The sequence below is a fragment of the Apodemus sylvaticus genome, chromosome 7, assembly GCF_947179515.1.
Source record: "Apodemus sylvaticus chromosome 7, mApoSyl1.1, whole genome shotgun sequence".
NCBI lineage: Eukaryota > Metazoa > Chordata > Mammalia > Rodentia > Muridae > Apodemus > Apodemus sylvaticus.
The window spans coordinates 37,548,259-37,561,050 of NC_067478.1; the positions used below are offsets into that span (position 1 = coordinate 37,548,259).

Genomic DNA, 12,792 nt, shown 5'->3' on the forward strand with positions numbered 1-12,792 from the left:
AAAATCTATTGGATTAGATTCATTCAATTGGGAAGAACCACACTAAATGTTGGTGAGATCATTCCTCCAGCCCATGGGTTGAGGGCTCCAATGAAGAAAAAGGGGGAAGAGGAGCTGAGGAGCAAGCTTTCCTTTGCTGTTTGCTTCCTGATTTTGGAAGTCATGAGAACAGCTGCCTTGAGCTCCTGCCACCATTTATTCCCCACCTTGATATCCTTGAAGTAGGAGACAGCATAAATTCTTATTTTAGGCATTTTGCAGCAGAAAGAAGTGAGTGATATTTCCCATGAAGAACTAAGGGTTGAGGCAGTAGAATCTAAATAATAAGAAAGTAAGAGTCAGATACCAAACAAAAGTATTTAGTAGAGAAGGCATGAAGTGGTGTGTATTTTCTTGGATAGACAACAAATGCAGGAGCTGTTTTACGCACATGCCTGCAGTGAAAGGCCGGCCTATGGAGCAGAAGGACTTGGATTACTCCTCCGTATGGTATTATTTTCTCTACAACATTGGAGAGGAATGTCTCTGGCCTTTAAAAACATACCAATGTGGGCTGAAGCCTTCAGGAGGAATGTAGATGTTAGATCTAGAATGGTGTCACATCAGTCAATATGTAGGGAAAAGTTCTTGGGCAAAAATAATATGTCTGTATTGCCATATTCAGAATTTAATCATAAGTTGAATCACATTTTGTCTAGTCCCTTGCTACTCCTCTCTGATCCAATAATAATAATTCTCCTTTTTTCCCCTCAGAAAAATGGAGTCAGACAATTCACAACCCCCCCAAGAAATACTCACCTGCTTCATTTGCCAGGGCATCTTTATGGATCCAGTCTTCTTAAGGTGTGGCCATACCTTCTGCAAGGCCTGTCTCATCTTTTCTTTGGAAGACGTTGGAATCCCTGACCTCTGCCCTATATGTAGGCAACCATCCCATTGGACATTCATTAATAACAACACTATGAAGATTCTGGTATCCACTGTGAGAGAAAACAGGCTCATGAAGTATTTGATTTCTGAGGAGCACAAGTGCATGACCCATAAGGAGAGAAAGACGACATTCTGTGGTGAGAGCAGGGCCCTCCTCTGCCAATTGTGTTCTGACTCCCAGGATCACAGAGGTCACACACACTGCACTATTGGAGCGCGTGCTTGTATGCAAATGGTAAGTAATATTTCTGAAAAAAAAAGGCTGAGAGCTTGAGAGAAGGAGGCTTAGCAGACCACAGGGAGATGCGTGTCCTGATTCTGAGGAATCCACTGTACTCCAAATCTTGTCACATTTTAAGCAGGGAATGAGGAATGACTATAAAATGTAAACATTCTTTGAGAGGTGCATAAATATAAATATCATTTCTAGGTTCACGATTCATTATATTCACGTCACTGAAAATTATAATCATGGTAAATTTACATCTTTAAAAAGTGAAAATGACATAAGACTAAAATTCCAAAAGTACATTGGAATGAGCGGCTTAGAACCGGGATCCGGGTTGGATGTTAATTATCCAGACAGTTGTCAATTACAGCCCATCACTTCACTTGAGCTCATGGTGGTTGTATTTTGTAATTCTATGGGCTGAAATCTAAAGTTCCATATTTAATAAAAATAAAAAGAAACAGCACTGTGATCTTTCTTCTAACCTCTCTAAAGTAATTGTGTTCAGTGCTAGAGTTTGTCTGCCAGGTAACTCATTATTTATGTAAGGATGACATTTATTTATTTATTACAGCTGAAACTTGAAAAGCAAATGGCATCTTTATTGAAGAAGATCCAAGAACAGCAGAAGAATCTAAATGCAGAGAGGAGAACAATCTTTCAGTGGTTGGTGGGTATGAGACTGATGTGTAAAGTGAACCAGAGGCAGATATCTTGCAATTTGAGGATTATACATGGGATGTGATGCTAGGAAATCTTTTTATATTTACCTTAAATTTGTAAAGGCAAAATCCAATTTTGAACACAGAAACACCTAGCCATCTGGTAGAAAAGTTTGACATTAATGGGCGAATTTCTGAGTGTTCAGCAGAGTACACCAGACTCTATGACTCCACTTGGAATTTTGGTTGCTATGTATATGCAAAGTTGCATTTTTTCTTTTCCTTTCTTTTTGTTTTCTTTTTTTGTTTTTTTGAGACAGGCTTTCCCCGTGTAGCTCTGGCAGTCCTGGAACTTAGTCTGTAAACCAGGATGGCCTCAAACTCAGAACTCTGCCTGCCTTTGCCTCCCAAGTGCTGGCATTAAAGGCATGTGCTACCACTGCCTGGCCCAAAGTTGCATTTTTGAGTGAACATATTATTAGTCCAAACCTTTTTTCCAGATATCTCAGAATCTCATTTAACAGAAGAAAATGGTAAGGGAAAAAAGAATGGATTTGTTTGCTTCTTCTAATAATAATGAAGAAATGTATAAAATCAAATGACTTACACTTTCTGAAAAGTGGGGACAGTAAATCAGCATGTGCAGCACCCTGATGGGATCCTGTAGGTGAATTTTAAACATAGAAGAATTCAATGGAAAGGACCAAATACTCTCCAGATGTGATCTAGGATGTCCCTTTTCCTTCAGCACTACGTGGCCCTACGGGGGGAAATGATCAAGAAAGAGTATAGCAGACTGTATCCTCCCGTCCATGAAGAAGTGAATCAATATATAGAGTGTATGAAAAATCAAAGCAATATTATTTTAGAGGAGCTCAGGAAAAGTGAAGCCATGATGGTCCACAAGAGGAGTCAACTAATAGAAATGTATCAGGAGCTGAAGGCCATGTCCCAGAAACCATTTGAGGTGTTGCTGTTGCAGGTAAGCATGGAAGAGTGCTTGAAACAGATTGATTATTTGAGGCCCACACCTATGACTTTTACATCTGAGATCCCTTTCTATATCCCCTGTACTTATTATCAGGTTTTAAGAAAAATCTGGAGAGATAATTTGTGTAATATCCTAAAAAGAGCAAGCTTGTTGACATTGTGTCAGCAGATTCCATATGGAATATCTCATTTATTTGTGTTTGTAGCTTGTGTCTTTGAAACCCCAAATTAAGTGATTCTTGTTACCAAACACACCATTTTACCTCTACTTGGATGCTAGTACAGTTTTAAAGTAGTCTACCATAAGTTTGTTATGTTTGAAAGCTGTGTTTTTGATATTTCTTTGGGAGGTGGGGGATTTGATATATGCTCTTCTTTTGTGGTGTACAATGGCCTCGTATTCACAGGATTCATGAGCCCTAAACCCAAAATTCTAAAACTGCAGATATGAGCCAACATGTAGGGGCTAGGCCACAATTTTGAAGTACCCTTCATGAAAGTATTCTATGCTTTTTGTTCAAGATCAAAGAATGTCCTCTTTGCAGACAGTTGCATCTTACAAAGTAGTATATAATTCCTACCCATATGCTTCCCAAATATTCTCACAGCCTGATTTCATTAAGAATTCATTCCATTGTGCAAGTCCACAATGGACTCTGGGGCATGAAAATACATTTGCAGGGTGAATTGGTGTAGCAATGACTGACAGTTATATAAAGATAATAAAATTTACATATATATTTATATAATGATATAAAACTTAATGTACTGGAAGTTGACTGAGCAGTTAAGAGCACTTTCTGCTCTTCCAGCAGTCCCGAGTTTAATTCCCAGCAGCCACATGGTGGTTTACAACCATTTGTAATAGGATCCGATGCCCTCTTCTGGTGTGTCTTTAGGGAGCATGAGTGTACTCATATACATAAAATGAATAAATAAATCTCTAAAAAAATCTTTATGTATATATAGATCCACATTCTGGGCTGTTCCTTCAGATATCTAAGCTTCTCTTAATTTGTTTGCAGGATTTGGATGACTTGTTCAGAAGGTGAGTTTAATCCTCAGTGTAAGACAGGATAACCCTGAACTATGTCACAAAGATGAACAAGCTCTCTTAGCAATGTACAAATACACTTTATACAGAAAATACTTAGTTATGGATGATGGGTTTGGGATTGTTTTCATGGATATGAAGCCTGTTTGCCTTCACCAGACAGTGTCTTTTCTTTCTCCCTATGAGTGAAGCAGTGTATGTAATGGGCTTGAGCTAAAATTTGTCATTTTCAAATCCTAATCATTGAGGCCCATGGGCTGTACTTTCCTGGTAGTAGAAGAAAGGGGCTGGAAGCATGGGAAAGTGGTTGATAACAGGAAGGGCTTGAGAGAGAGCATCTAAGAGGAAGCCACCCTGTCTCCTGACCATGGGTTTTCTTTAATATAAGAAAATGTTCTGTGTGAAAAATGTTCAGGTAAGTGTTTCCTTTTATTGATTTGATTTGTTAGGAATACCTATGTGAGTGCACATGTGTGCAAGACACAGGAGCACTCTCAGGAGTCTTTCCTCTCCTTACACCATGGGTTTCTGAGATTGAACTTCAGTTGTCAGTTTGTATGACAAAGATTTTAATACATACCTTTGTTTGTATGACAAAGGTTTTCAGCTCTGCCTGAAGATTTCTCCTCATCACTGGGGTGATATCTGTAGCACAGGCTCATCAATGTCTTCTCCTTGCAGGAGTGAGTCAGTGCAGCTGACACAGAGTATGAAACCAAAACTCAGTGCCCAACCCAATACTGGGTTGACTGTAAGGTTCAACTACTTCCAAGGTGAGTGTCAGCACTGATATAATGACCAGAGGTGCCGTTCAGCAGGGAGATAACCTTTGTACAATGAATATTTTAATTCCCTAAAAAGATATGTCTAGTTAAGCCACATTGTAATCATATTTAGGCACACAGTCATTTTACAAACAAAGATTAATGAATACCAATTTAATGATGTACGTCATTCAGGCTGATAAATATAGTATTTGTCCAATGAGACACACAGAATGATTAATTCAGTACAGTTTAATATATATTAAGCTATCAAAATATTTCTATGTTTTCTATAAAATATTTTAGCAATTGATATTTTTTATTATGGAGACATTATTTCTCTTTGTTTCCCTGGCTAACCTGGGACTAGCTCTGTAAACTAGGCTGGTCTGGGACTCACAGAGATCCACGTGCCTCTGGCTCCAAAATGCTTTAATTAAAGTCATGTGAAACCATGCTCACCTATCAGTTGAATTTTTTTTAGAGTTTACATATAACATTTATTGCAACATTCACAACATGTACACAGAAGTTCTCAGAACAAGAAAATATAAAACAGCCCGGGAATCTATCTCATCCTTTAAAAAACATGTTTCTAAAACTAAGTTTAAAAGAATATGGGACTTTCAGGGAGGGGGGAACCAGGAAATGGGAAATCATTTGAAATGTAAATAAAGAATGTATCTAAAAAATGAATATGTTTAAAATACTTCGATAGTAGATTGACAATATAAGAAACATCTGAAAGTGAATTATACTCCATAGATTAAAATTCACAAGATACAGTGGCGCCCACTTGTAACCCCAATATGAAAAACATGGCATCAGGAGGATTGCCCAAGAGTTTGAGACTAAATAGATTGACATAGTGAGTTCCATGCCAGTCAAGGGTATATAGCAAGAAATCCTATCTCAAAGAAACTACAAAAATGATCATTAAAAAAGAACCCAAACAGACAAAGCCATATATCACAGGCAATAAAAATAAAAAGTAAAATAAGTTGATACAACATGGGGCAGTCTGAATCACACTTGGAGATCAAAATATGGATTGTAACATCTCAAGGAAAAATTGTCAGAGGACCATGGTTTAGTTAAATGCAGAAAATTGCTACTAGGGAACAACTTCTAATGCATGCATAGATTTATCTTTGATACAAATCTTCATAGTGGGATTAAAATCAAAACCATAAGATGAAAGCAATCAAGACCTAGTACTTAGGAATAACATTTCATGGAGACTCAGGGGGTGAGCCTTTGGGGGGGTGGTGGTCCTCATTGCATTGTGCACGGTTGTTTGCCTGGTGTAACTAAAGCCCCTGACAGAACTGTGCTGTTATTTGCTGTGGTTTCCACCTCTGCAGCTTCTAAAGATTTTCAAAAAAGTTTTCATTATGTGCTCATTCTGTTTCTTTGGGAAAACTCTTGACTTTGATTTATCTGGATTATAACTACCCTTCCAGTCTTAGACTTTCTATTTTTAAAACCCAGGAAATCTCTAAGTATCTGTCTCTCTGTCTCTGTCTGTCTGTCTGTCTGTCTGTCTCTCTCTCTCTCTCTCTCTCTCTCTCTCTCTCTCTCTCTCCTGACAAATATGAGTATTCGTTTTAACTAAAATGTCTCTTCCCACAGTGAAAATTTTCTTTCAAAATTTAATCATATTCAACTGCAACCCAAGCCTACTTTTTGATGTGAGAAGATTCACCTCTAGACCTTACAATGAAAACCCAGTTCTGGCTGTGCCTGGATCCTATCGTGCTTCCTGGGGAGCAGAGAGCTTCACCACTGGAAAACATTACTGGGATCTGGATTTGAAGGACCATGAGCAATGGGCTGTAGGGGTCTGTAACAATGTCTGGTTGAGAAACTTTGAGATTGGATCTGAAGGTGCATTTCTTCTTGTATGTTTGAAGGACGATGATCAATACAGCCTCCTCACTACTTGCCCAACATTTCATCACCACATAGAGAAACCAACTGGCCAGGTTGGCGTGTTCCTTGATTGTGAGGGTGGATGTGTGAGTTTCCTGGATGTAGCCAAGAGTTCCCTCATATACAGCTACTGTCCTGGAACTTTCCATTGCACTGTCAGGCCTTACTACTGTACTGTCTACACATGATCATAGGAAGCTGTATCCAGTATGCTTTTCTATGGCAATGTGTCCTCTCTTTATTGTGATTAAATATTGTGATGGTTTGTATATGCTTAGCCCAGGGAGTGGCACTATTAGAAGGTGTGATCATATTGGAGTATGTGTCTCACTGCGGGTGTGGGCTTTAAGAACCTTATCTCAGCTGCATGAAAGCCAGTCTTCAACTAGCAGCCTTCAGATGAAGACGTAGAATCCTTAGCTCTGCCTGTACCATGCCTGCCTAGATGTTGCCGTGCTCCCATTTTGATGATAATGGACTGAATCTCTGAACCTGTAAGCCAGCCCCAATTAAAAGTTGTCAGTTTTAACATTTGCCTTGGTCATGGTGTTTGTTGACAGCAGTAAAATCCCAACTCAGTCAAATATTACAATGATATTAAATGTAAAACACGGGTGACTGCTTGCTTCTCATCCGTGGTCTATATGTTCCTCCCAGAACACTTATTTTCACAGTGGTTATAGTTTTTTGTCTTTTTGTTTTTATGTATTTCTGAGAAATACTAATTAGAATCATGGATCTACTGTAGAACTAGAACTTTTAATTGTGCTCAGGATACAAAGTGGGATTCCAGCACTATTAAAATATTATGTGTCTGTGTTATCCTAATTTAGTTGTGTCTAGCAGAGACACAAAGATATGTTTTAAGCAGATTTGTTGATCAATAAAAGCATGAATCCCTATTTGATCTAAACAAAAATAATTATTTACCATTTGTGATAGAACAAAAACCGAGGCTTTCATTATTCAGAGAGAAGGGATTTTTTTTTCCTGGAAAAAATGAAAGTTAGTTTCCCCCTTTTCTTTCAATTCTATTATTTTATAGCTGTTTTATGTTGAGGATACACTTGAAAAAATGTTAGTTAATTGTCCCCAACATAAAACAGCTTTGAATATTCTTCCAGTCTCTAAGAGCACACAAATATTTTCTGATATTCAAGAACTGCAATCCTCTTCTAGAAACCTCTCACTGGTCGTTTTCAAGAGTGTCCTGTGTACCTGAGAACACTGAGAGAAGTAGATTGTAATGTCCATCCAAGGTCACTTTCTTTCACCATCCTAGATTTTCACAAATCAATTCTCAAATTTTTGCCTTCCCTTTGGTTAGCCAGCATGATTCCCTCTGTCTTTCTCATGCTGGTCCTAAAAGAATAATCTAAGTTCCACTTCTTTTTTTTTTTTCCTCCAGCAGTGGCAGCTGATGACACTCCTGTCACCTCTGCATCAACCACACCTTCTCTTCTCTTCAGAGTGTGTTATCTTAGTGAAGAGCAGAGCCACAGGCTCAGGCAAGGCACAGTGCAGAGATATGGTAGGGGTGTTAGGCCAGAGGGTGTGAGTGCACTCTAATTTTTATCTCTTTACAGGAGTGGAAAAGACTCAACTATGATATCTACACCCTGCGGCAGATCCGCCGGGAAGTGAGGAACAGAAGGAGACAAATCTTAGAAGACTTGGGTGAGTCCGAGAGAGCTTGTGAACCAGTGAAACGACTGGTCACATGCTTTTCACTTTTTCTATCATGGTATGGACACTGTCTCAGACCCACCAGCCGCGGAGTAATGACACAGGGACCTTTTATGAACTCTGAAAGCTCAGCCTTAGCTTAAGCTTGTCCCCAACAGCTCTTTTACATCAATTGGCCCTTTATACTAATGTACGTCTGCACCTTGGCTCGTTACCTCCTGAGTGCCACACTTGCTTTTTCTCCCGACTCAGACTCTTTCCCAGAGTACCTAGCTCTGCCTGGAAATCCCGCCTTTCCCCTCCTGCTTTGCAATAGGCCTTCCAGCTCTTTGTTAAATAAATCGGAAGGTGAAGGAGAAGATGTTTACAAGTTGCTGAGACAGGTGATGCTTCATACACAGTGCACAAGAGATTATCTCAACAATCTTTTTATCAAAAGATTGTCAGCCACTGACTAATTCTTTTTTTTTTTAATTTATTGATATATTTATTTACATTTCAAATGATATCCCCTTTTCTGGACCCCCACTCCCCGAAAGTCCCATCAGTCCCCTTCCCTCCCCCTGTTTTCCCACCAAACCCTTCCCACTTCCCTGTTCTGATTTTGCTCTATACTGATTCACTGAGTCTTTTCAGAACAAGGAGCCACTCTTCCTTTCTTCTTGTACCTCATTTGATGTGTGGATTATGTTTTGGGTATTCCAGTTTTCTAGGTTAATATTCACTTATTAGTGAGTGCATACCATGATTCATCTTTTGAGTCTGGGTTACCTCACTTAGTATGATATTCTGCAGCTCCATCCATTTGCCTAGGAATTTCATGAATTCATTGTGTCTAATGGCTGAATAGTACTCCATTGTGTATATATACCACATTTTTTGCATCCACTCTTCTATTGAGGGATACCTGGGTCCTTTCCAACTTCTGGCAATTATAAATAGGGCTGCTATGAACATAGTGGAACATGTATCCTTATTACATGCTGGGGAATCTTTTGTGTATATGCCCAGGAGTGGTATAGCAGGATCTTCTGGAAGTGAGGTGCCCAGTTTTCGGAGGAACTGCCAGACTGATTTCCAGAGTGGTTGTACCAATTTGCAACCCCACCAGCAGCAGAGGAGTGTTCCTCTTTCTCCACATCCTCTCCAACACCTGCTGTCTCCTGAATTTTTAATCTTAGCCATTCTGACTGGTGTAAGGTGAAATCTCAGGGTTGTTTTGATTTGCATTTCCCTAACGAGTAATGAAGTTGAGCATTTTATAAGGTGTTTCTCCGAAGTTCTTCATTTGAGAATTCTTTGTTTAACTCTGTACCCCATTTTATAATAGAGTTGTTTGATTTTCTGGAGTCTAACTTCTTGAGTTCTTTATATATATTGGATATTAACCCTCTATTTGATGTAGGGTTGGTGAAGATCTTTTCCCAATTTGTTGGTTGCCGATTTGTCCTTTTGATGGTGTCCTTTGCCTTACAGAAACTTTGTAATTTTATGAGGTCCTATTTGTCAATTCTTGATCTTAGAGCATATGCTATTGGTGTTCTGTTCAGAAACTTTCTCCCTATACCGATGTTCTCAAGGGTCTTCCCCAGTTTCTTTTCTATTAGCTTCAGAGTGTCTGGTTTTATGTGGAGGTCCATGATCCATTTGGATTTGAGCTTAGTACACGGAGACAAGGATGGATCAATTTGAATTCTTCTGCATGCTGACCTCCATTTGAACCAGCACCATTTGTTGAAAAGGCTATCTTTTTTCCATTGGATGCTTTCAGCCTCTTTGTCGAGGACCAAGTGGCCAGAAGTGTGTGGGTTCATTTCTGGATCTTCAATCCTGTTCCATTGATCCTCCTGCCTGTCACTGTACCAATACCATGCAGTTTTAACACTATTACTCTGTAGTATTGCTTGAGGTCAGGGATACTGATTCCCCCAGGCTTTCATTTGTTGCTGAGAATAGTTTTAGCTATCCTGGGATTTTTGTTATTCCAGATGAATTTGAGAATTGCGCTTTCTAACTCTGTGAAGAATTGAGTTGGGATTTTGATGGGTATTGCATTGAATCTGTATATTGCTTTTGGCAAAATAGCCATTTTAACTATATTGATCCTGCCGATCCATGAGCATGGGAGGTTTTCCCATTTTTTTGAGGTCTTCTTCCATTTCCTTCTTCAGAGTCTTGAAGTTCTTGTCATACAGATCTTTTACATGTTTGGTAAGAGTCACCTCAAGGTACTTTATACGGTTTGTGGCTATTGTGAAGGGGGTCATTTCCCTAATTTCTTTCTCAGCCTGCTTATCCTTTGAGTATAGGAAGGCCACTGATTTGTTTGAGTTGATTTTATAACCTGCCACTTTGCTGAAGTTGTTTATCAGCTGTAGGAATTCTCTAGTGGAGTTTTTTTGGGTCACTTAGGTAGACTATCATGTCATCTGCAAATAATGATAGTTTGACTTCTTCCTTTCCAATTTGTATCACTTTGACCTTCTTATGTTGTTAAACTGCCCGAGCTATTACTTCAAGTACAATAGTGAAAAGATAAGGAGAAAGGGGCAGCCCTGTCTAGTCCCTGATTTTTGTGGGATTGCTTCAAGTTTCTCTCCATTTAGTTTGATGCTGGCTACCGGTTTGCTGTATATTGCTTTTACTATATTTAGGTATGGGCCTTGAATTCCTGTTCTTTCCAAGACTTTAAGCGTGAAAGGATGCTGAATTTTGTCAAATGCTTTTTCAGCATCCAATGAAATGACCATGTGGTTTTTTTCTTTGAGTTCCTATTGGGTTTCTACTACTCAACCTGAGAGGCAGGGGTCTGCTTCCTCTAGTAATAACAGAAATAGTCCCCAAAGAGTCTTGACTTTTGCATTTTTATATTTATGTGTGTGCACATAAATATATAAAGGTTTTCTCTTTCCTAATAAAGGGTTTATCTGTGTAGCCCTGGTTGTCCTCAGCTCATAGAGAACTGCCTGCCACCAGCACCCAGCTCAGCTTGTTTCCTTATATTACTCAGGAAAAAACCTCCTGAGGAGTGATGCCGAGAAGCCATTAATTAAGAAGGAGACATTCACCTTCATTCCCAGCAGTCTGGAGTCAGAGGCAGGACAATCTGTGGTTCAAGGCCAGCCTGGCCTACAAACTTAAGTTCCAGGACAGCCAGAGAGAGCTTCATATTGAGACCCTGATTCAAACAAAAGAAAACTAACTAAATATATTTCTCAATCAGAGTGTGCACCTGCATGCCAGAAGAGGCCATCAGATTGCATTATAGATGGCTGTGAGCCTCTTTGTGGTTACTGGGAATTGATCACATGACTTTTTGCAGAACTGTCAATGCTATTAACTGCTGAGCCATCACTGGGATTCTGGGGATGGGGCAATCTCCACTCTCTAAGAGGCAGAGAGTGGTGTTAGGGTGAGGGACTGTACGAGGCTGGAACCAGGAGTACCTGGATTAAAGGTGTGCACTGTCAATGTCCAGGTTCTTTGAACTGCAGCCATGTCTCCAGCCCCAGACCCCACCCCAGTTTTTTTAAGACTTGAGTCTCTATTGAGCTCTCAGGTAAGTTCCTTAACAAGCTAGAGGTCATGGATGATAACTAGTATAAGCCGTTTATTAACAAAAAGAATTATTCAGTCAGAATCTGTAATTAAAAGGTTTAGTCAAAAATGTCATCCAGTGTGTATTAATAGGTTTGAGTTAGTAAATTTACTCGAAACTAATTTTACTTCCCACTAAACCGATACCTTGTGTGAACTTGTCTCTTGTTCAGGTCAATAATAAGGATGGCTCAGTGGTCAAATGTGCTTACTGATTTCAGGACCCAAGTACAGTATCCAACTCCCTCACATCAGCTGAACTCTAGCATGAGATTCAGCACCCCCTTCTGGCCTAAAACGGCAATTGCACCATTTGTTGAAAAGGCTATCTTTTTTCCATTGGATGTTTTCAGCCTCTTTGTCGAGGATCAAGTGGCCATAGGTGTGTGGGTTCATTTCTGGATCTTCAATCCTGTTCCATTGATCCTCCTGCCTGTCACTGTACCAATACCATGCAGTTTTTAACACTATTGCTCTGTAGTATTGCTTGAGGTCAGGGATACTGATTCCCCCAGATTTTCTTTTGTTGCTGAGAATAGTTTTAGCTATCCTGGGTTTTTTGTTGTTCCAGATGAATTTGATAATTGCTCTTTCTAACTCTGTGAAGAATTGAGTTGGGATTTTGATGGGTATTGCATTGAATCTGTATATTGCTTTTGGTCAGCATGCAGAAGAATGGGAATTGATCCATCCTTGTCTCCTTGTACTAAGCTCAACTCCAAATGGATCAAGGACCTCCACATAAAGCCAGACACTCTGAAGCTAATAGAAAAGAAACTGGGGAAGACCCTTGAGGACATCAGTACAGGAAGAAAGTTTCTGAACAGAACACCAATAGCGTATGCTCTAAGAGCAAGAATTGACAAATGGGACCTCATAAGGTTACAGAGTTTCTGTAAAGCAAAGGACACCATCAAGAGGACAGATTGGCAACCAACAAATTGGGAA

General features: G+C 39.5%; 1 protein-coding gene across 1 annotated transcript; it reads left to right on the top strand.

Annotated features, from left to right (window-relative positions):
* The first annotated feature begins 757 nt into the window (after positions 1-757).
* LOC127688313 (tripartite motif-containing protein 43C-like) lies at positions 758-6,749 on the top strand. Its single transcript, XM_052186821.1, has 6 exons — positions 758-1,165; positions 1,734-1,829; positions 2,570-2,803; positions 3,837-3,859; positions 4,547-4,638; positions 6,262-6,749. The coding sequence occupies exons 1-6, from the start codon at positions 758-760 to the stop codon at positions 6,747-6,749; spliced, it is 1,341 nt and encodes a 446-aa protein (XP_052042781.1).
* Positions 6,750-12,792: the final 6,043 nt, after the last annotated feature.

Bases quoted from the DNA above. Each gene is read 5' to 3' on its own strand.
- LOC127688313 (XM_052186821.1), top strand. From the start codon at position 758: ATGGAGTCAGACAATTCACAACCCCCCCAAGAAATACTCACCTGCTTC. The intron at 1,166-1,733 runs GTAAGTAATATT...TATTTATTACAG, and splicing joins CGCGTGCTTGTATGCAAATG to CTGAAACTTGAAAAGCAAAT. The intron at 2,804-3,836 runs GTAAGCATGGAA...ATTTGTTTGCAG, and splicing joins TTGAGGTGTTGCTGTTGCAG to GATTTGGATGACTTGTTCAG.